The sequence below is a fragment of the Mobula hypostoma genome, chromosome 16 (genome assembly GCF_963921235.1).
Source record: "Mobula hypostoma chromosome 16, sMobHyp1.1, whole genome shotgun sequence".
Lineage (NCBI taxonomy): Eukaryota > Metazoa > Chordata > Chondrichthyes > Myliobatiformes > Myliobatidae > Mobula > Mobula hypostoma.
The window spans coordinates 45,131,464-45,156,110 of NC_086112.1; the positions used below are offsets into that span (position 1 = coordinate 45,131,464).

General features: G+C 44.6%; 1 protein-coding gene across 2 annotated transcripts in view; it reads right to left on the reverse strand.

The window, feature by feature from the left end:
• The window catches only part of LOC134357372 (fructose-1,6-bisphosphatase isozyme 2-like), an 83,721-nt gene extending 78,574 nt beyond the window's left edge, over nucleotides 1-5,147 (reverse strand). For both annotated transcript variants that reach the window (XM_063068869.1, XM_063068868.1), the window contains exon 1: nucleotides 4,819-5,147. In XM_063068869.1, the coding sequence (XP_062924939.1) occupies nucleotides 4,819-4,988 (170 nt within the window). In that variant the 5' untranslated portion in view covers nucleotides 4,989-5,147. The remainder of the gene's footprint in view (nucleotides 1-4,818) is intronic.
• Nucleotides 5,148-24,647: the final 19,500 nt, after the last annotated feature.

The following is a 24,647-nucleotide window of genomic DNA, read 5'->3' on the forward strand; positions in this document are numbered from 1 at the left end:
GATGAATTACCTCCATGTCTGCAAAGGTTCAGGATGAGGCTTATGTGATACTGTTGTGACATTGAACATGTCCCCGGCAAATCTTTCGCAACACCATTCACTCGGTCGAGGATGCCATGCAGAAGTGAGTGGATGGAAGCTGACTCTACCCTCACAGAAGCTCAACTATGTGAAAGCTTTCCTGCATCACAGAGTAAACTGGTTCCTTATTTTAGAAAGGATATACTGACATTGGAGAGGGTTCAGAGAAGATTCACGAGAATGACTCCAGGAATGAAAGGATTACTGTATGAGCAATGTCTGGCAGCTCTTGGGTTGTATTCCCTGGAGTTCAGGAGAATGAGGGGGGATCTCATAGAAACATTCCAAATAATAAAAGGCCTAAACAGATTAGATATGGCAACGTTATTTCCCATGGTAGGGACTCTAGGAAAAGAGGGCATGACTTCAAGATTGAAGGACGTCCATTTAGAATTGAGATGCAGAGAAATTACTTTAGTCAGAGGGTGGTAAATCTGTGGAGTTTGTTGCCATGAGTGGCTGTGGAGGCCAAGTCATTGGGTGCATTTAAGGCAGAGATAGATAGGTTCTTGATTAGCCACGGCATCAAAGGGTATGGGGTGAAAGCAGGGGAGTTGGGATGACTGAAAGAATTGGATCAGCCCATGATTGAATGGTGGAGCAGACTCAATGGGCTGAATAGCCTACTTCTGCTCATATATCTTATGGTCTTATGGAAATTTGTGCTGAATTGAAAAAGGACCAAATCTGCAGCAAGGTCATGCAATAATGTGAGCATGGATGGCCAGCTGTTTTAAAAGGAGCTCACAGACTCAGACCTTACTAACTTGAAAGAGACACACTCACTATTCTTGAGGGTTTGCAGCTAAGGTGCTCCAGAGCATAGTGCTTGAATGCCCAAATCATCAGTCAAATCCACCAAGGACAGAATATCGCCTAAGAGCAAGGCAATCTGTGTGGTGACCTGGTCTGAGGGTTAGACCATGGAGGTTATCTAAAGCAATGTGAAACATGCAGGAAACTGCATAAAAATCATGCTGAACCTTTCTGAACCTCTCATTCTGTCCCACAGAATTCCCAGACTTTCCATGGAAAATTGCAGGCACAGACATTTTCGAGCTGAAAAGAGACAAATACCTTCTCACTGTGGATTACTACTCACAGAACGCTGAAGTGTCCAAGCTGTGCTCTACACCCTCAGCTGCATTTATACAGTATCTGAAAGCTGTATTCACTCGCTGTGAAATACCAAAAACACTTGGGTCAGACAACGGCCCATAATTCAGCTGCTCAGAATTCAAAGCCTTTGCTAGGGATTACGAGTTCAAACACCAGACAAGCAGTCCACAGTACCCACAGGCAAATGGAGAAGTGGAAAGAGCAGTGTGAACAGTTTAGAGTCTCCTAGCAAAGGCAAAAGACCCCTATAAAATACGGCTAGCTTAACGCTCCACACCTCTTGCGAATCGCTGCAGTCCATCAGAGCTGTCAATGAGCCAGAGACCGAGAACAAGCCTGCCCGTTCTCCCTTCCCTTCTCCAACCTCACTTATCCGACTTAGACAAAGTGTGAAATTTTGACTCAACACAGAGAGAGAAGACGAAGAGCAAGCAGGATTTCAAACATAGAACAACATCTTCGTCGCTGCTCAGGAGTGGTGAAGCTGTTTGGGTTTCAGACCAGTTCACCAAAGAACAATAGTCCGGCAGCACGCACCACAATTGTTGTGATCAGAACATCACAAGGTGAAATCAGGCGGAACAGGCATGCAATTGTGCATCTTCAAAGTCCACGAAAGGTAGGGAAAGAAATAGAGTGGCCTGATCGTTATGACAAGGACCACTTACCAGAAGTGGACAGATCTATTCAAGAATTGGGTCATTTATCTGTCCCGCCACAGAGATGCACTCCGTAGCCTAATAGGTTAGGGCAAGTGGCTAATTGGGCAGAATAATCCTCTCATTTGGCCAGAGTGTTCAGGAAGTCTACCCTGATTTTTGTTAGATATAGCGTTTTTTAAAAAGAGTTCTAATGTTGAAAACATTTCACAAAATGAGACTGTTCTTAAAAAAAAGGAATTGGTGAAAAAAAGAAGAAAAATAAAGAGAGAGAGAGACCATTAAAACAAAGAGAAAGATTGTTATAATGTTGGTAATTTTTTTATGTTTATGTAAGGAACATAAGTGAACTGAATCACTCAATTAATCACTCAGATAGCCACTCCCACATGGGAGGAGTTCACATACTGTACAAGCAGAGTTATCAATAAAGTTCAGTTGAATATCCTGCATGTTGCATCCTGGCGTGCTCGGCTCTTTCCGTCTTCATCAAACACAACAAGGAATATACTAGTTAGTTTGTCTTTTACTGTAAAGTAGAACCATTTGATAGACACAGCTACCAGAATGTAAAAGTTCATTACTTGCAACATTTGAGGCCTTGATGAGGAAGGAAAGATATTAAAAATTATATGGTGTTAGAGTTAGAAAGAAAGGTTAATAGGAAGGCATTAATTCAGGAAGCGATCAACAACACTTGATGGCTGTGGTAAAATTGCAGAGGATAGGACACAAGGCAGGGCAGGATGAATGGAGACAAGCAATGAATCGGTTTCAGTGCAGAGTTGAGGTGATTTTGTTTGTCAGGCTTATTGGGCTATTTATAAAGCCAGCTGCAGAAATAAGGACTATGATTAATAGGACACATGGAAGAAGCAGAGTTAGATGAGCAAAAAGATTATGGAACTGTGAAGCTTTATGTAGATGATTTGAACCTGTGAATTCAGAATAAAGGGCAGTTTGAGAATAAGTGAAGACATGGGCGATAAACTGAGTGAAGAGCATTGAAGAAGTTGCTCCACATGGTAACAGAAGAGTTGACGAAAGTACAGGTTAGGTTTTAGCAGTAGTGATGAAGAAATGTGACGTAGGCAGAGTTCCACGAAGGAGCTGGTGAAAGCCAGATTAGAGTTGTTACTGGGAAAAGTTAATGTGTGAGGCATTGAGGGACCTCATTGCAATGATCAAAAATAGGTGGTTAAAGAAAGTGAACGGGCTGAACTGGACAATAATTGCTGTTCTGAAGTGGCACAAAATAAAAATAGTTGCTGGAAGATGACAGAACAGCAAAATGTTTTAGATCCCGAAAAGAGAACATTTCATAAATACGCAGGCTTCTCTGGAGAAAGAAATAGTCATGACACTTCAGTTTTATGAACTTTGATGTCGAGTCGGGAACAAGCAAAGTTGGCGTTTTGGAACCTAGTCTGAGAAGCAGTCGAGATCCTGTGAACTTCGGACTTTGTGAGAACTATGAATTTGCTGAGAGCCTGAGGCAGATGCTGTGAATTGAAGAAGAGGTCATACGAGGAAAACCCTCAAATCTGGTAAAAAAAAATTGATCTGGCTCCCTTTATATTTATCATCTGAGAAAAGGATGTATTGTATGAGGGAGAGCAATCTGAATATATTGCTGCCAAGTAACACGCCATCAATAGACCTATTTTTAAAATTGAAATAAACTACACTGACAAATTATAGAACATAATTTTGATTTGTTACTATGGTTCTTAAGCTTTAAACAGATAAAATATGTATTTATTAACACCCAGTCAATGTTTTCAATTATAAAAGTTTGCAAAAAATTATTCTAATTGCAAGATTCTTAAGAATCTAAAATTACATAATCTGTCCAGCGTTCAAGTTTAAGGTAAAAACTCCCTGTACTTTGAACTGCTCAGAATTAGTTAAAAAACAAATTTACAGTTCACTGAGCTGTGGTATGGATGTTGCAATATCGGGATTGCTGCCTCAGCAAAACCTTGAGAAGGGTGAGGAAAGGAGCAACAAAATCAGCTAGGGTTTCCTCTGCCAATTCTACATGTTTGACTCCTGAGTGAGTGGATTGATGGCTTTTGTCTTATTTAACATGACTGCAGCTTTTAGTGGAAATTAAGCAAACCATTTAATAGAAAATCATAGTAAGTGGGTAGCTTTAAAGAGAAAGTCAAAAATAATCATAAACAGAAGAGATTCTGCAGATGCTGGGAATCCAGAGCAACAACACAAAATGCTGGAGGAACTCAGCAGATCAGGCGTGAAGAAAGGTCTCGGCCCAAAACCTCGACTGTTTATTCCTTGCCATAGGTGCTGCCTGACCTGCTGAGTTCCTTCGGCATTGTGAGTGTGTGTGTGTGTGTGTGTGTGTGTGTGTGTGTGTGTGTGAGTGTGTGTGTGTGTATGTGTGTGTGTGAGTGTGTGTGTATGTGTGTGTGTGTATGTGTGTGTGTGAGTGTGAGTGTGTGTGAGTGTGTGAGTGTGTGTGTGAGTGTGTGTGTATGTGTGTGTGTGTGAGAGTGTGTGAGAGTGTGTGTGAGTGTGTGTGTGTGTATGTGTGTGTGTGAGTGTGTGTGTGTGTGAGTGTGTGTCTGTGTGTGTATGTGAGAGTGTGTGTGTATGTGTGTGTGTGTTTGTGTGTGTGTGAGTGTGTGAGTGTGTGTGTATGTGTGTGTATGTGTATGTGTGTGTGTGAGTGTGTGATTGTGTGTGTGTGAGTGTGTGAGTGTGAGTGTGTGTGCGTGTGTGTGAGAGTGTGTGTGTGAGTGTGTGTGAGTGTGTGTGTGTGTGTTGCTCTGGATTTCCAGCATTTGCAGGATTTCTGAGAAAAACAGAAACCATTGATTTCTCTCTGAATATAGAGTATATTTTCTAAGCACGATTAAACAAACTGCATGCATCTGCTTACTTTGCAACACATTGCAGTTGTAGTATACAAGCTAACCAAAGGCCAAGGACTCACATATGGGCAAGACCAGCCTTCCTCACGGCACAAGAGATGGCCTTGATTGCAGTTAGCAGAGAATTCAGAAGCTGAGTGAACTCCCCCGTCCCCTTTGCTTTCCTTCCCTGTTCCATTACAAATCGAGTCATGGTTTCCACATCAACGTCAAAAGGCGACTGGTCCGACATTGTGGCAATATTCCTTTCTCTTCTGCAGTTGCAGCCGTAGTGAAGCACAGTGGAAGTATCGGACTGGAGAATCTATTTAAAGTCCCCGTTGGTAAGCCAGCACTGAACAGCTGTTGGAACTATGCAATCAAGACTGAAGTCAGTCAGAGGTTGGAACATGCATACTGTTTTGACAGACATGTCTCCCACCAGCAGGGAAGATATAAGACATTGTCAAATTGAAGTTAATTCAGGATCTTTTGTAGCACCTCACTAGGTATCACCCAGTAGGTAAATGCTAAATTGACAACTGTATGTAACTAAACTACCTTTGTTAAACCAAAAGCAGTTGCAAATGTCAGAAGGTGTATCTGTTCCAGGGATGACTTCAGTAAAAGACTACAGAATATGTTAACATCATGCTGCTTTGAAAGGTCGACTTTTTTTGTCTTGTGCCATGTGTGCAGTAAAGAACTGGCACGAGAAAGGAACTCACCCCGACTGAAAATGCCAGACTTCTTCAGTGACAGACTGGAAAGCTTTTCTCTGTAACTATATCTGGAGATAACATTTAGCTAAGTGATATGCAGTCACTGCAGAGAACCCAAGCTGAGATCTGTAGGTGAGCAGAGTGTGTTCCGCACTGCCCGCTGGAGCCCAATGGGTGAGCAGCGCCTTCACGTCAGACTTCACTCCCACAACACGACCACGCTCCATCTCCTATCATCCACGGGTCTTCTGGGCCACCGGCAAGTGTGATTTCAGTTTGCTAACCACAAAGTTCTAATCTGAAACGAAAACCTTAAGCCCTATCTGATATAGATGGCTACAGGTACCCTCATTAAAGGGGAAGTTACACTGTAGCCAATTACTCTTCAAAAAGTAGTTCACTCGCCTGTTTATCCTTCACAGCAAGTTTAGCTACCAACAGCCTCTATTTGAGCAGTGGGTCACCTCTCTGTACCAAGGAGGAGATACTTCCAGCTGGCAAAGTAGATTAAGCACAGTTCATTTATTTTTGGTGATTCATGTTTAAGTCCAGACAAAACTCACAAAGCACATTTAAATCTCACAGGGGATTTTTATCTTATAAAAGATGTCCAAATTACAAAAATTGTCTAAAACTGGAAGGATTTCTGAAACACAGATACAATTCCTGTAAGCTAAAAAGACATACAAGTGCTGCAGGTGGATAAATTGTCCATCACAGAAATTGAAGTCAGCGGAATGGATTCTAGTCACCAGTCTTTCTGTCCTTCTTCTTGATATTCCTTAATCATTCCTGATGAGCATGAACTGCTTGATACATTTATACTGCTTCTCTGTCACTTGCGTGACTTCAAGCAGACATGATATTTTGTCAGAAACCCTTTTTACACAGTCTAAGGCTACCTCTCTAAGCATACAAACCTTTAACTATTAACAGCATACAACTATTAACAGGTCAGCTATTTGATATGATGTGTGATAGTATCCATCTGGTCTGCAAGCTTCCTTGAACTAAATGACTAAGACATGTTGTCTGGTTTGAAACAAGCCCATTTAAATAACCCCATTGTCTTACACTCCCTCTCAGTCCAGGTGCTGTGGCCAGTATCCTGTGATCAATAGGCAGTGTGTCTGTTTGCAAAGCTGTTCTTTTAACTTCAAACTGATTACTGCTTGACTTTTACATTAACAACTGAAGATTGGCTCCCATTTATGACAACATGCTAAACAAAGAATATTGGTTGGATGTTTATCTTACTGAAAAAACAACCCTTGATCTCTAAAAGTTTCAGCTGCTAGGCTAGACATCTTTGCTTGGCAAAAAAAAAATGCCCCCTGTCCCTGGACTTTGAATATCCATCACACAAGGAAACATCTTCAAATTTTAAAAAACGGTGCCATCTCATTTTGTGTAACAAAACCTGAAATTATTTGGCCTTGAATTTCCATTCTGAGCATAGCATTGACAAATTTCTTCTTGGTGAATGTCACTTATCTGAGAAAATTGTCCCATCCAGAAGGGAACAACAAATACCCCATTTTAGCAGCTGCCCATATATAGCAAATACTTGGCCCAGAATTTCTGGTCCTAGACTGACACAAGTGTTTTGTGATTCAGAAGCACTGGCTGTATCCATCACCTACTTAAATAAATAGCTCCAAAACTGAAACGGATCATCTCTTGAATTGCCTTTATCTCTTCCTTTGCTCTTTTATTCTCAGTATCTTTCTCTTTGAGTATCTTTCTGTTCACAAAGGCTTGTTTTTACATCATTTCCATTTCAGAACATCCTAAAGCAATTTACAACCTGTAAAATATTTCTGTTGTCATGTTAGAAACATAGCAGCAAATTAGAACACAACCAGCATCAATGTAAAGTGTTAGCAGTTCATGAGGGACTGTGGTTGAATGGATGCCCATATCCTTTACAAGGTGGCCATACTTCTTCTATAAAGATTTTCTATTCTGCTCTTTGTCCAATGCATTAACAGCCATCTTACCACAGTTCCACGGGCACTGACTTGTCTCTGTGCCTTAGCCAAGGGTGGTGTCCACAGCGAGGCATCAACTTTTCAGCCACAAAGAAGTTAAAGGCCTTCTAGACTATATTAAATGTGCAGGGAAACACCACCAAGAAACACAATACTATCTCATTTTGTGAAACAAAGATTTCCAATCTGGTCAACCTGCTCTGAGCAAAGTTAGGGTATTCCAGTGAAGGGGCATTATAGCCAAGATCAATCCTGTCTTCTTTTCACAATAAGCCGAATGCATTTGCACCCTAATGTAAGCCAATTTACAGTCAAGGCCATTGAATATCATATAGGGGTAAAACTCTTGGGAAGGGAGTCAACACTATTCATGTCAAAATATTCACACTAATTGTAAAAAAACGAAGCCGGCACTGACAGGAATCTTCTGAGTGCACAGCCCTGTTGGATGCATTTCCTAACGAAGCCATCAGGAGCTGCAAGTCTAGGTTGTCAATAACAGGGCAGCCAACCGTAAAGGATATTGTATATGTACATGTCCATCTGTAAGTTCAAGTCGGCTGTTGTAAGGCATTACTTAGAGGGTAATTAGGAGATCGTGTGTTCATATCTCCTCGGCTTGATGCCCATAGCTGGGTTCCTGAGAGGTCAGTCACTGCAGCTGAAGATCTGAATTCCAAACAGCAGAGTCACCAACGAGACATGTGGCCTCAAAATTCTGTCAGGTTGGACAGCTTTCTTGTGAGGTAAGAAATTCCAATCCGGGACTTAATGAGCAACCCATCCAGTTCTTGGATTTCTTTCAGGGTCTTCAACATGTCTGATGCATGAACACAAAGAGGCAGTTATATTTGTACAGTGGTGCCCAGTGCAGCTGTGTGTCATCGCTCACAGATAGCACAGACACTGAATGTCCCATGTGCACCACTGGAAAACAGCATCACATAGACACACTGTAAGTGACGCAAAGCATTTACACCATGACAATTCTCCATTGCGTTGGGCCAAGCCTAGTCTCCACAGTCCAAAATTTCCCCAAATCAGTCGTCGCCCCAGACACCCTCATAGCTCGCCACTAAGTCACTACATTAACAATGGAGTCTGACTTAGAAGCATCCACTCATAATGCCATGGATGGTAATTTCACTCCTGCCAAGCACGTACAACTCCAACACCCTAGCCTAACCCTGAAGATTCTGTTCCGGCTCTGCCTAATGTCCTGAACCTCCCTGCATCCTCTAAGCTTTCCTACACCATGAGCAAACTCTATTCTCCTCTGGCATTGCAATGTGAGTGAAGGAAGAGCCATTGAGGGGTTAACTGAGAAAGTCCCATTCTACTGCACACAACAGCTTTGATCTCATGAATTTTGAAGTGGCGAACCTGCAAAACAAGTCGGCTCATCATACACCACACTGTAAGGTTCTCTTACAGGAGTTGAGTCACTTTTGATATCCACAGTAATCAGTCTGGATTCATTCCTCTGTTCACCAGTATTATTTGAGCACATGCAAGGAGGCTACCCAGATACGCAGTTCCACAATGGCTTAAACTCATACAATCATTATTCTACCATAAGCATAATAACATGTGTTACCAGGCTCAATGACTGCATCTATCCCACCATTATAAAACTCCTGAATGGACCTCTCAAATACATGTCAAAATGAACTTCTGACCTCACCATCTACTTCGAGATGACCTTGCACTTTATTTGTCTACCTGCTTTGCACTTTCTCTGTTACTGTAACATTATAAAACCGTAAGACATAGGAGCACAATTAGGCCACCTGGACCATTGAATCTGCTCAACAATTCCATCGTGGCTGATTTATTTTCCCTCTTAACCTTATTCTCCTGCCTGTTCCCTATAACCTTTAGCACCCTGATTAATCAAGAACCTATCAAACTCTGCCTTACATGTACCCAATGACTTGGCCTGCTCAGCCGTCTGTGGCAATGAATTCCACATCAAAAGTGCCTCATATGTTAACCCCTTCATTCCTGGGATCATTCTCATGAACCTCCTCTGGATCCTCTCTCCAATGTCAGCACATCTTTTCTTAGACGAAGAACCCAAAACTGCTCACAATACTCCAAGTGCTGACCAACGCTTTAACAAGCCTCAGCACTACATTCTTGCTCTTGTATTCTAGTCCACTCAACATGAGTAACATTGACCCCACTAAGGAGCACCAGGCTATTGTCTCCCACACCATCACTGACTTTATCCACTCAGGGGATCTCCCATCCACTACTACCAACCTTATAGTTCCCACACCCCGCACTTCCCGTTTCTACCTCCTACCCAAGATCCACAAACCTGCCTGTCCTGGCCGACCTATTGTCTCAGCTTGCTCCTGCCCCACCGAACTCATTTCTGCATACCTCGACACGGTTTCATCCCCCGTTGTTCAATCGCATCCTACCTATGTTCGTGACTCTTCTCACGCTCTGAAACTTTTCGATGATTTTAAGGTCCCTGGCCCCCACCGCTTTATTTTCACCATGGATGTCCAGTCCCTATATACTTCCATCCCCCATCAGGAAGGTCTCAAAGCTCTCCGCTTCTTTTTGGATTCCAGATCTAATCAGTTCCCCTCTACCACCACTCTGCTCCGTTTAGCGGAATTAGTGCTTACTCTTAATAATTTCTCTTTTGGCTCCTCCCACTTCCTCTAATCTAAAGGGGTAGCTATGGGCACCCGTATGGGTCCTAGCTATGCCTGCCTTTTTGTTGGCTTTGTGGAACACTCTATGTTCCGAACCTATTCTGGTATCCGTCCCCCACTTTTCCTTTGCTACATCGACGACTGCATTGGCGCTGCTTCCTGCATGCATGCTGAGCTCGTTGACTTTATTAACTTTGCCTCCAACTTTCACCCTGCCCTCAAGTTTACCTGATCCATTTCTGACACCTCCCTCCCCTTTCTAGATCTTTCTGTCTCTGTCTCTGGAGACAGCTTATCCACTGATGTCTACTATAAGCCTACTGACTCTCACAGCTATCTGGACTATTCCTCTTCTCACCCTGTCTCTTGCAAAAATGCCATCCCCTTCTCGCAATTCCTCCGTTTCCGCCGCATCTGCTCTCAGGATGAGGCTTTTCATTCCAGGACGAGGGAGATGTCCTCCTTTTTTAAAGAAAGGGGCTTCCCTTCCTCCACTATCAACTCTGCTCTCAAACGCATCTCCCCCATTTCACGCGCATCTGCTCTCACTCCATCTTCCCGCCACCCCACTAGGAATAGGGTTCCCCTGGTCCTCACCTACCACCCCACCAGCCTCCGGGTCCAACATATTATTCTCCATAACTTCCGCCACCTCCAACGGGATCCCACCACTAAGCATATCTTTCCCTACCCCCCCCCCGCTTTCCGCAAGGATCACTTGCTACGCAAATCCCTTGTCCATTCGTCCCCTCCATCTCTCCCCATTGATCTCCCTCCTGGCACTTATCCTTGTAAGCAGAACAAGTGCTACACATGCCCTTACACTTCCTCCCTTACCACCATTCAGGGCCCCAGACAGTCCTTCCAGGTGAGGCGACACTTCACCTGTGAGTCGGCTGGGGTGATATACTGCGTCCGGTGCTCCCGATGTGGCCTTCTATATATTGGCGAGGCCCGACGCAGACTGGGAGACCGTTTTGCTGAACACCTACGCTCTGTCCACCAGAGAAAGCAGGATCTCCCAGTGGCCACACATTTTAATTCCACATCCCATTCCCATTCTGACATGTCTATCCACGGCCTCCTCTACTGTAAAGATGAAGCCACACTCAGGTTAGAGGAACAACACCTTATATTCCATCTGGGTAGCCTCCAACCTGATGGCATGAACATTGACTTCTCTAACTTCCACTAATGCCCCACCTCCCCCTCGTACCCCATCCGTTATTTATCTTTATACACACATTCTTTCTCTCTCTCTCCTTTTTCTCCCTCTGTCCCTCTGAATATACCCCTTGCCCATCCTCTGGGTTTCCCCCCCCCCGCCCACTTTTCCTTCTCCCTGGGCCTCCTGTCTCATGATCCTCTCATATCCCTTTTGCCAATCACCTGTCCAGCTCTTTGCTCTATCTCTCTCCCTCCTGTCTTCTCCTATCATTTTGGATCTCCCCCTCCCCCTCCCACTTTCAAATCTCTTACTAGCTCTTCCTTCAGTTAGTCCTGACGAAGGGTTTCGGCCTGAAACGTCGACTGTACCTCTTCACCAGCAACTTTGATGTGTGTTGCTTGAATTTCCAGCATCTGCAGAATTCCTCGTGTTAACACTGCATTTGCTTTCCTTACCACTGACTCAATCTGCAAGTTAACATCTAGATAACCCTGCATGAGGACTCCAAAGTCCCTTTGCACCTCTGAGTTTTCTTTTTTTTCTCCATTTAGAACATTGTCCACACCTTTATTCCTTGCTTTAGAAACCTGTATCAACCATTCCTCTGGCAGCCTATACAGTACACTGACTACCCTATTGGTGAGAAAAAGCCGTCCTTCAGGTTCTATGAAATCTCTCCCTTTCCAGCTTAAACCTATGTCTTCTAGTACTGGATAGGTTAATCAGTCATTGTAAATTGTCCCTTGATTAGGTTAAGATTAATCAGGTTTGTTGGAGGTTGCTGGGGCAACGTGACTCAAAGGGCCAGCAGGACCTACTCCACACTGTATCACTAAAAATAAGAAATAAAAATAAATTCCCCTTCTGAGATATTCTGTATTCTGTTTTTTCCCTCCTTTTGTACGACCTTAATGTACTTATGTATAGAATGATGAGTCTGAAGGGGTTGTCTTTCAAGAGGGTGAAGCCTCACAAGGAAATAGGCCCTGATGGAGTAACTGGTAGGCTCAGAAAACCTGAGCCAACCAACTGGTGGGGTGTTCAATAACATTTTCAGTCTCTCGTTGCTACAGTCAGAAGTTCCAACCTGCTTCAACAGGGCAACAATTGTACCAGTACCCAAGAAGAGCAGGGTGAGTAGCCTTAATGACTACCATCCAGTAGCACTCACATCTATGGTGATGAAACGCTTTGGGAGGTTGGTCATGGCTAGAATCAACTCCTGCCTCAGCAAGAATCTGGACCCACTGCAATTTGCCTATCACCACAATGGGTCTATTGTGGGTGCAATCTCATTGGTTCTTCACCCAGCCTTGGATCACCTGGGCAACGCTAATACCTATGTCAAGATGCTGTTTATTGAGCAGAGTTCCGCATTTAACACAATCATCCCTCTGGTTCTGATTGAAAAGCTCCAGAGCTGGGCCTGTGTACGTCCCTCTACAACTGGATCCTTGACTTCCTAACCGGAAGACCACAGTCTGTGCAGATCCGAAACAGCAATCATCACTGGTGCACCTCAGGGATGTGTGCTTAGCCCACTGCTCTACTCTCTCTACACCCATGACTGTGTGGCTAGGCACAGCTGAAATGCCATCTATAAATTTGCTGATGATACAACCATTGTTGGCAGAATCTCAGAAGGTGACGAGAGGGCGTACAGAAGCAAGATATGCCAGCCAGTTGAATGGTGTCGCAGCAACAACTTTGTTTAATGTCAGTAAGACCAAAGAACTGATTGTGGGCTTCAGAAAGTGTAAGACGAGGGAACACATACCAGTCCTCACAGAAGGATCAGAAGGGAAAAGAGTGAGCAATTTCAAATTCCTTGGTGTCAATATCTCTGAGGACCTAACTTGGTCCCAACATACTGATGCAATTATAAAGAAGGCAGGTCAGCAGTTATACTTCATTAGGAGTCTGAGAGGAATTGATATGTCATCAAAAACACTTGGAAAATTTCTACAGATGTACCATGGAGAGCATTCCAACTGGCTGCATCATCATCTGGTATGGGGTCGCAAAAGAGTGAAGGCAGACACTTAACGATTCAGGAACAGCTACTTCATCTGCTATCCAGTTTCTGAATGGACATTGAACCTATGAACGCTATGTCACTAATTTTATTTCTATTTTTGCACTACTTATTTAATTTAACTATTTTTTTCTTGGGTCCTTTTGCAGAGGTCTGGGAGCTTGAGCGTTTGGCGTAGTGTCCTTGCTGTTCCTAGTGTTGCACTCTTCTGGCCCAAGATCTCAGATGTTGTCCCCGGGATTTGTTGGAGCCATTCTCCCAGTCCAGATGTCACAGCTCCAAGTGCTCCTATCACTGCCGGGATTACTCTGGCTTTAGCTTTCCACATCCCTTCTATTTGCTCTTTCAATCACTGGTATTTTTCTAGTTTCTCATATTCCTCCTGATGTTCCTGTCATTTGGGATTGCCACATCTATTACTATTGCTTTCTTCTGTTCCTTGTCCAGTATTACCATGCCTGGTGTCTGGTTGGTTGGCCAGTACCTATCATCATGTATTTGAAGTGCCACAGAATCTCAGCTCTGTCATTCTCCAGTACCATCTCAGTTGTTTCCCATTTGGACTTAGGAGAGTCCAATCCATGCTCAGTGCAGATGTTCCTGTACACAATTCCTGCAACTTGGTTGTGCCATTCAGTGTATGCTGTACCTGCCTGCATCTTGCACCCTGCTGCCATGTGTTGGATGGTGTCAGCGGATTCCTTGCACAGTCTGCATCTTGGGTCCTGTCTGGTGTGGTAGACCCCTGCTTCTATTGCTCTTGTGCTCAGTATCTGTTCCTGTGCAGCTGTGAGCAGTGATTCTGTGCTGTCCCTCAGCCTTGCCATTTGCAGCCAATGGTGGCACTTTCTTATGTCAGTAACCTCTGATATCTGGCGATGGTACATCCCGTGCAATGGCTTGTCCTGTCATGGCCTCTGGTCCTCTGGCTCTGCTTCACCCACTTCCATTTCCATGTCCCCTGCCTGCTGTCTGAGGTATTCTCCAAGTTGTCCTTAGGGTCATCTTCCTGAAATACTCAAGGATGTTTCACATTTCTTCCAGGACTGTGGCCTTGACACTTCCAAGTCCCCATCCTCCTTTATTCCTGTGGATGTACAGTCACTCGACATTGGGTGTTGGATGGAATCTTCCATGTATTGTTAGTAGTTTTGGGGTCTTGATGTCAGCAGCTTCCAGTTCATTCCTTGGCCAGCACACTATTGTGGCTGCGTATCTGATGACTGGTAGGAGGAGTGTGTTGATGGCTCTCACCTTGTTCTTCCCATTCAGTTGGTTTTTGAGGATCTATCTTACTCTTTGGAGGTAGTTGGATGTTGCAGCCTTCCTTGTGTCCTCATCGTGGCATCCATGTACCTGCAGGATCCCCAGGTGTTTGTAGTTGTCCTGTATATTTGGTATGTGGCCTTCAGGTAACCTGACTCCTTAGTGTTGATGCGTTTGCCTGTTTTCACCACCATCCAGCTGCAGTTTTCCAGTCCAGATGACATCCCGATGTCTCTGCTGTTCACCCTTGTCAGTGGATTAGTCTCTTTCATTTCTGGCATACAGCTTGATGTCGTCCATGTACAGCAGATGGCTGATGCTCACTCCACTCTTGAACCTATACCCATATCGACACTTGAAATGATCTGGCTGAGGGGGTATCAGCACTGGGGATAGTGCTTCACCCTGGTCTATTCCACATCTGATGGACACTTGTGCTATTGGCTTTAAGTTAACTTCTAGCATTGTCCTCCAATGACCCATTGAGTTCTTGATGAAGGTCCTTAGTGTTTGTTGACCTTGTACAGAGACAGGCATTCCAGCATGAGGCGGGGGAAGAAGATGGTAGTGCGATGCGCGCGCGCAGCTCTCCGGTGAAAATGATATAATTTCTGTTAAATAGGGGCCGTGGACAATTCTGATTTGATGGAGACAGACGTGAAAGCACAGAGGAACATCTGGAGAAATTTCTGAAACGCTGGTTCGCTGCCGCTGTTACTGGGCGATCAAGAATCTTCCGGAGGCAAGGCCCCCAAATCCCCGGCTTTGCCTGCTGCTGGCGACCGAGGCTGAGGTTGAATCGTTCGGATAGAGATAGTGCTCGGTACTCGATGTTGGAGGGCTGATCGGAGGCTCAAATTTTTCGGACGACTCAGAGTCGGACTGTGGTTGGGCATGGCAGGGAAAGTTTTCTTCCTTCTCCCGTCTGCATGAGATGTGGGACTTTTGAGAGACTTTGAACTCTTTTACTGTGCCATGGCCTGTTCTTCATCAAGTTATGGTATTGTTGCACTGTTGTAACTATATGTTATAATTATGTGGTTTTTGTTAGTTTTTCAGTCTTGGTCTGTCCTGTGTTTTTGTGATATCACACCAGAGGAATATCGTATCATTTCTTAATGCATGTATTACTAAATGACAATAAAAGAGGACTGCGTGTCCTCATAATCTAATCTAATCTAATCCCTATGTGGGGCACTGAGTCATATGCTTTCTGGTAGTTGATCCAAGTTGTGCTTAGGTTGGTTTGCCTGGTCTTGGAGTCTTGTTTTGTCTACCAGTGGTGCTTGAAGCCTATGGTTCCATTGTCAATCCCCCTCTGAGCAGGGCTCAGGAATTTACACACATGTTCCTTCAATTTGGTGGCTATGATGCCTGATAGGAGCTTCCATGTGGTTGACAGGCAGGTTATAGGCTGGTAGTTTGATGGTGGTGTTCCTTTGTGAGGACCCTTCATTGTGAGTACTGTCCTTCCTTGAGCTAACCAGTCAGGGTGGGAGCCTGCTTCTAGCAGCCGGTTCATTTGACCTGCCAATCATATATGTACTGCTGTTCATTTCTTCAAGCCAATAGGTGTGGATCATGTCAGGCCCTGGTGATGTCCAGTTCTTCATACTTCATATTACCCGTTGCTAGACATCTACTGTTGTGATGGTGACTGGTTCTTCCTCCGAGAGGTTGCAGAGACTTACTTGTAGTTCTTTCAGCCACTGGGCACTGGTGTTATGTGATGCTTCTTTCTCCCATGTACTCCTTCAGTACTCCTCACTTCCCTTTTCGGTTGGTTCAAGTACTGGCATGTTGTTGCTCTGGAAATGTGCGAAAACTTTTCCTGGTGTTTTGGAAAAGAGTGCACTTATTCGCCTGGGCCTCTGCATCTTTAGTGTACCTCTGTAGTCTTGTAGCCAGAGAGGTTAACCATTGCTTGGCAGTTTCCAGGGTTTCGGCTATGGACATACCTCTGCACTTTCTTAGTAGCCGAGATGAGTCTTTGGTCTTCCCACCTTTCTGCAGCTCAGTTAGTCTGCTGATCTCCGCCCTTGTGGTTTTCATCTTGGCTTCCAATCCTTGTCTCGGGAGTGAGGGGGGCAAGTTATTATAGCACTTATTCTCCGCTGTATTTCATTTTGTAGCCCAGCATTTCTAGGACCGTTGGTGCAGCTGATACATATATCAAATTATTGATCTCAGTTCTGTTGGAGGTTGTGATTGTGAGTCATATTTCATTGGCTGCTTCTAGCATGCTGCCTGATGGAATTTTATCACCAAGTCCAGGGAGCCTAGTTCAGTGATTGACAGTCGCCGTTTTAGCTGTGATTTCTCTGGTTGCAGCAACCAGCGGCGATATGCCCCGAGGTGAGGTTCGAACTTGCATTTCCCGTGTACAAGGTGATACATTTATCTTTGCGTCGTCTGTGAGTTGTGGAGGTGGGGTTTGAACTCACGTTTCCTGATCAGCACGGTTCTACGGTAAAGTTGCTGTGTGGTTGTATGTCTTCCAATTCAAGATGTGATAGCAATCCTCTGTTGACAGTAACTGATTGCTGGATAACCAGTTGTTTTTCCGTGAAGCAGGCCGATGATCTTTGTTGTTGCCAGAGTCCCCACGTGTGCTTGATGTATCCTCTGTCATGTGGGTTGCTGTTAAAGTAGCATTCCATTAATTCTATGCTGTCCAGTCTTCTTGTCCATTTATGGTTTGTTCCATTTCTCAGTAGATGGAATCTGTTCCCCAACCACTGGCGCAGACCTTGTTCATCCGGACGATGTCTGAGCTGGCATGACTCTTCTTGTTCTTGTCAGTCTCATCTGAAGGTTTTTGTGGACAGATGTAGCACAATGTGAGGGGTCCTGTCCAAGATCCCTACCAGGCCGTCACCCCCGGGACCTGAACCCCAGACCCCTGCGCCGCGGAGCCCGGACTGTTCCCGGTGTCAGCCTGGCGGCCTCGGAAGTGTGTGTGTGAGTGTGTATATACTTACCGTCATTCACAGTTTTCTCTCCATTATCATGTATGTACTGCATTGTACGGCTGCCACAAAATCAACAAATTTCTCAACATGTGCCGGTGATATTAAACCAGAAAACAACAGGAATTCTGCAGATGCTGGAAATTCAAGCAACACACATCAAAGTTGCTGGTGAACGCAGCAGGCCAGGCAGCATCTCTAGGAAGAGGTACAGTCAACGTTTCAGGCCGAGACCCTTCGTCAGGACTAACTGAAGGAAGAGTGAATAACGGATTTGAAAGTTGGAGGGGGAGGGGGAGATCCAAAATGATAGGAGAAGACAGGAGGGGGAGGGATGGAGCCAAGAGCTGGACAGGAGATAGGCAAAAGGGGATACGAGCGGTTCATGGGACAGGAGGTCTGGGAAGAAAGACAAGTGGGGAGGGACCCAGAGGATGGGCAAGAGGTATATTCAGAGGGACAGAGGGAGAAAAAGGAGAGTGAGAGAAAGAATGTGTGCATAAAAATAAGTAACAGATGGGGTACGAGGGGGAGGTGGGGCCTTAGCGGAAGTTAGAGAAGTCGATGTTCATGCCATCAGGTTGGAGGTTACCCAGACGGAATATAAGGTGTTGTTCCTCCAACCTGAGTGTGGCTTCATCTTTACAGTAGAGGAGGCCGTGGATAGACATGTCAGAATGGGAATGGGATGTGGAATTAAAATGTGTGGCCACTGGGAGATCCTGCTTTCTCTGGCGGACAGAGCATAGATGTTCAGCAAAGCGGTCTCCCAGTCTGTGTCGGGTCTCGCCAATATATAAAAGGCTACATCGGGAGCACCGGACACAGTATATCACCCCAGTCGACTCACAGGTGAAGTGTTGCCTCACCTGGAAGGACTGTTTGGGGCCCTGAATGGTGGTAAGGGAGGAAGTGTAAGGGCATGTGTAGCACTTGTTCTGCTTACACGGATAAGTGCCAGGAGGGAGATCAGTGGGGAGGGATGGGAGGGGACGAATGGACAAGGGAGTTGCGTAGGGAGCGATCCCTGCGGAATGCAGGGGGGGGGGGAGGGAAAGATGTGCTTAGTGGTAGGATCCCGTTGGAGGTGGCGGAAGTTACGGAGAATAATATGTTGGACCCGGAGGCTGGTGGGGTGTAGGTGAGGACCAGGGGAACCCTATTCCTAGTGGGGTGGTGGGAGGATGGAGTGAGAGCAGATGTACGTGAAATGGGGGAGATGCGTTTAAGAGCAGAGTTGATACTGGAGGAAGGGAAGCCCTTCAGTTCCTAATCTAATCAGAACCTTCAGAACCTAATCAGTTCCCCTCTACCACCACTCTGCTCCGTTGACCTAATCAGTTCCCATCTACCACCACTCTGCTCCGCCTAGCGGAATTAGTCCTTACTCTTAATAATTTCTCCTTTGGCTCCTCCCACTTCCTCCAAACTAAAGGTGTAGCTATGGGCACCCATATGGGTCCTAGCTACGCCTGCCTTTTTGTTGGGTTTGTGGAACAATCTATGTTCCGTGCCTATTCTGGTATCTGTCCCCCACTTTTCCTTCGCTACATCGACGACTGCATTGGCGCTGCTTCCTGCACGCATGCTGAGCTCGTTGACTTTATTAACTTTGCCTCCAACTTTCACCCTGCCCTCAAGTTTACCTGGTCCATTTCCGACACTGTCCTCCCCTTTCTAGATCTTTCTGTCTCTGTCTCTGGAGACAGCTTATCCACTGATGTCTACTATAAGCCTACTGACTCTCACAGCTATCTGGACTATTCCTCTTCTCACCCTGTCTCTTGCAAAAACGCCATCCCCCTCTCGCAATTCCTCCGTCTCCGCCGCATCTGCTCTCAGGATGAGGCTTTTCATTCTAGGACGAGGGAGATATCTTCCTTTTTTAAAGAAAGGGGCTTCCCTTCCTCCACTATCAACTCTGCTCTTAAACGCATCTCCCCCATTTCACGTACATCTGCTCTCACTCCATCCTCCCACCACGCCACTAGGAATAGGGTTCCCCTGGTCATCACCTACCACCCCACCAGCCTCCGGGTCCAACATATTATTCTCCGTAACTTCCGCCACCTCCAACGGAATCCCACCACTAAGCACATCTTTCCCTCCCCCCCCCCTGCATTCCGCAGGGATCGCTCCCTACGCAACTCCCTTGTCCATTCGTCCCCTCCCATTCCTCCCCACTGATCTCCCTCCTGGCACTTATCCGTGTAAGCAGAACAAGTGCTACACATGCCCTTACACTTCCTCCCTTACCACCATTCAGGGCCCCAAACAGTCCTTCCAGGTGAGGCAACACTTCACCTGTGAGTCGACTGGGGTGAGATACTGCGTCCGGTGCTCCCGATGTGGCCTTTTATATATTGGCGAGACCCGACGCAGACTGGGAGACCGCTTTGCTGAACATCTACGCTCTGTCCACCAGAGAAAGCAGGATCTCCCAGTGGCCACACATTTTAATTCCACATCCCATTCCCATTCTGACATGTCTATCCACAGCCTCCTCTACTGTAAAGATGAAGCCACACTCAGGTTGGAGGAACAACACCTTATATTCCGTCTGGGTAACCTCCAACCTGATGGCATGAACATCGACTTCTCTAACTTCCGCTAAGGCCCCACCTCCCCCTCGTACCCCATCTGTTACTTATTTTTATGCACACATTCTTTCTCTCACTCTCCTTTTTCTCCCTCTGTCCCTCTGAATATACCTCTTGCCCATCCTCTGGGTCCCCCCCCACTTGTCTTTCTTCCCGGACCTCCTGTCCCATGAACCGCTCCTATCCCCTTTTGCCTATCACCCGTCCAGCTCTCGGCTCCATCCCTCCCCCTCCTGTCTTCTCCTATCATTTTGGATCTCCCCCTCCCCCTCCCACTTTCAAATCTATTACTAACTCTTCCTTCAGTTAGTCCTGACGAAGGGTCTCGGCCTGAAACGTCGACTGCACCTCTTCCTACAGATGCTGCCTGGCCTGCTGCGTTCACCAGCAACTTTGATGTGTGTTGGTTATATTAAACCAGATTCTGACTCTGAATGGCACGTAAACAAAAGCTTTGCACTGTACCTTGGTTACTTGACAATAATAAAACCATTACCAATTACCAATCCAATTCTAAGCTTACACGGCATAGAAGAGTATTTCTTGGCCAAGCTACAAATATTTACCTGTTACTTCTTGACCAACCTGAAATAAGAGCCTGACCCTGGTTATTATCCAATTATAGCAAGCAGCCCCTTGATTCAACTGATTGACCGATGTTGGATCCCTCCAAAGGTCATTTGTACCCAGCAGGCCTGTAGTTAATTATAGTTACCCATTGCACCTTTCTGTCTTTCTACAAAGGTTAATTATTTCAGGTACAAACCTATTGCTCTTTTATGTCTTTAAAAGAACATTCCAGGGGGCTGAAAAATCTGTAAAATCCAGATGTTGGAAATCTGAAATAAAAACATAAAATGCTGGAAGCACTAAGTAGATCAAGTCCATTGATCAGAAACATTAGCTGCCCCATCTGCTCGATTTCTAGTTCTGCTCTTTTTTGGTTTTAATTCCAGTGGACAGTGTTTTTTTCTTTTTGTGCTGCCAAGTCTACTGGTCCAATTATAGAAACTTGATCTGTCTCACATGTCAAGGACATTTCTTCTGCTCCAACACAATTTATATATGCTGTGAAAAAGGTCACAAATGTCCGAAGCAAAAAAAAACAGAACCACATTTTTCCTGCTATGATCAGTTGGATAGTGGCAATCCAATCATACCAATGAAAGTTGGATTCAGTTCTTTTCTCTTTGGGGGTGCGTAATGTGTATTTTCCAATCGGAATACGCACTTGTACTCCAAGAAGTGCTGTCTCATGCTTACCTCGACTTAATTCGTACTGAAAATCTTTTTTAAAATTTTCTAAATTGTCATCTCCAATCTATAACTACTCCACCCTCATTTAATATTGCATTGTCAGAATAAGCCTTGAAATTTTAGGTACGGCTGTCTCATTTTATTGTTAATTGCACGACCATTGATACAGTGCAATTCTCCTTTTCGCATCCCCACTCTGAACTTAGCATTCCAGTGTCACTTTTGAGCGCATTAATTACTTGTTATCGACAAAGTTTACACTTGTTTAAAAATAAGACATTGCCTTATTTGGTTGGCAATCAGTGGTGAGTGGTGTGCCTCAGGGGTTTGTGCTGGGTCCACAATTGTTCACAATATACACCAACGATCTTTTGCCTCGAAGCTAGAAAACATAGGGCGATGACTGAGTGTTGTTTCTCAGACTGGTGGCTGGTGTCTAGTGATGTGCCACAGGGGTTGGTGCTGGGATCTTTGTAGTTTTTAATTTATATGAATAATTTGGATGTGAATTTACAAGGCATCTTTAGTGATAATAAAATAGGTGGTGTAGTAGATGATGAAGAAAGTTCTGAAAAATTGCAGGAAGATCTTAATCACCTTGGTATGTTGGTTGAGGGTTGGCAAATGGCTTTCAATCCAGATAAATGTGAGGTATGGCATTTTGATTGATCAAACCAGATTAGGATTTAATGGTAGGGCCCTGGGGAGGATTATGGAACAGAGTGACCTAGGAATGCAAGTACATAGTTCACTGAATGTGGCATCACATGTAGACTGGGTGGTGAAGAAGGTGCTTGGCTATCTGGCCTTCAATAGTCAGGCACTGAGTAAAGAATTTGGGAAGTTATGTTGCAGTTATATAGTACATTGGTGAAGCTACACTTTGAATATTGGTACATTGTGGACATTCTGTCACAGGAAGGAGGTTATTAAACTAGGAGTGTGGAGAAGGTGTTGCCTAAACTTGGGGGACTGCATTACAAGGCAAGGTTACGTAGACTAGGACCTCATTTCCTGGGACACAGGAAATTGAAGTGTGTTGTCAAAGAGGTATATAAGATCACAAGGCACAGACAGGGAAAAAATTAAGATTTTTTTTTCCCCAGGGAGATGGTGCTAAAAACAAGAAGACATAGGATTAACTTTGCAGGTAAGAGATTTGAAATGGACATCGGGGGCAGCTTCCTTATATTTTGAAATAAATTGTCAGAACCAGTAGGGGAGGCAAGCATATTAGCAACATTTAAAAGCAATCTAGATAAGTAGTGGTAAAGATTTGGGGGAGTAGATTTAGGACAGAGATGAGGAGGAACTACTTTTCCCAAGAGTGGTGAATCTGTGGAATTCTCTGCCCAATGAAGGGTGGAAGCTACCTCAGTAAATATTTTTAAGACAAGGTTGGATAGATTTTTGCATAGTAGGGGAATTAAGGGTTATGGGGGAAAGGCAGGTAGGTGGCGATGTGTCCATGGCCAGATCGGTCATGATCTTATTGAATAACGGAGCAGGCTCAATGGTCCAGATGGCCTACTCCTGCTCCTATTTCTTATGTTCTTATGTTCTAAAACCATAAGACATAGGAACAGATCTAGGTCATTTGGCCCAAAGAGTCTGCTCCACCAACCCATCATTGGTGATTCATTATTCCTCTCAACTCCATTCTCCTGCCTTCTACTGTAAACTTTGATGCCCTGACAAATCAAGAAACTATTGACTTCCACAGTCATGATTTTGCCTCCACAGCTGTCTGTGGCAATGAGTTCCACAGATTCACTACACTCCAGCTGAAGAAATTCCTCCACATCTCTGTTCTAAATGGATATCCTTCTATTCTGAGGCTGTGCCCTCTGATTCTAGGCTCACCCACGATAGGATACATCTTTGGCACGTCCATTCTATTAGGTCTTTCAACATTTGATAGGTTTCAATGAGATCTCCCATCTCATTCATCTAAATTCCAGTGAATACAGACTCGGAGCCAACAAACGTTCCTCATATGTTAGCTCTTTCATTCCCAGAGTCATTCTCGTGAACCTTCTCTGGACCCTATCCAATCTTTTTTTCAGATAAGTGGCCCAAAACTGCTCACAATACTCCAAGTGCAGTCTGACCAATGCCTTATAAAGCCTCAGCATCAAATCCTTGGTCTTATATTCTAGTCCTCTCGAAATGAATGCGACATTGCATTTGTCTTCCTTACCAATAACTCAACCTGTAAGTTAACCTTTAGGGAATCTTGCACACATATTCCTAAGTCCCTTTGCACCCTAGATTTTTAAAATTTTCTTCTCATTTAGAAAATAGTCTATGCCTTTATTCCTTCTACCAAAGTGCATGACCATGCACTTCCCCACACTATATTCCATCTGCCGCTTCTCTGACCATTTTTCCAAACTGTCCAAGTTCTTCTGCAGATTCCCTGCTTCCTCAATACTATCTGCCCCCCTCCCCACCTGTCTTGGTATTGTCTGCAAACCTGGCCACAAGCTATCAATCCCATCATTCAAATCATTGACATATAATGTTAAAAGAAGCAGCCCCAACACCAACCTAGGAGGAAAACCGTTAGTCACCAGCAGTCACCCAGAAATGGCTCTCTTTATTCCCACTCTTTGCCTCCTGCCAGTCTTCTATCCATGCTAGTATCTTTCTTGTAATACCATGGGCTCTTATCTTGTTAAGCAGCCTCATGTGCAGTATCTTGCCAAATTGCTTCTGAAAGTCCAAGTAAGCCACATCCACTAACTCTCCTTTGTCTATCCTGCTTCCTCAAAGAATTTGAACTGATTTGTCAAGCAAGATGTCCTGTTAAGGGTTCCTTTAACTTAAATCTCCCTAATCAAATGGTTCATTACACAACACCCGATCCAGAATTGCCTTTCCCCTAGTAGTCTCAACCACAAGCTGCTCTAAAAAGCATTCTAAAAAGGCATCTGTAAAAGGCATTCTACAAATTCCCTCTTGGGATCCGTGACGAACCTGATTTTTCCAATCTACCTGCCAGCCTATATTGAAGTCCCCCATGAATTTCATAACATTGCCCTTTTTACATGCCTTTTCTATCTCCCATTGTAATTCATATCTAACATCCTGGCTACTGTTCGGTAGCAGGTATATACCTCCCATCATGGTCTTTTTACCCTTGCAGTTTCTTAACTCTATCAGTAAGGATTCTATTATCTTCCGATCCAATGTCATCTCTTTCTAAGTGAAACATCTTGGTTTCCTTGGC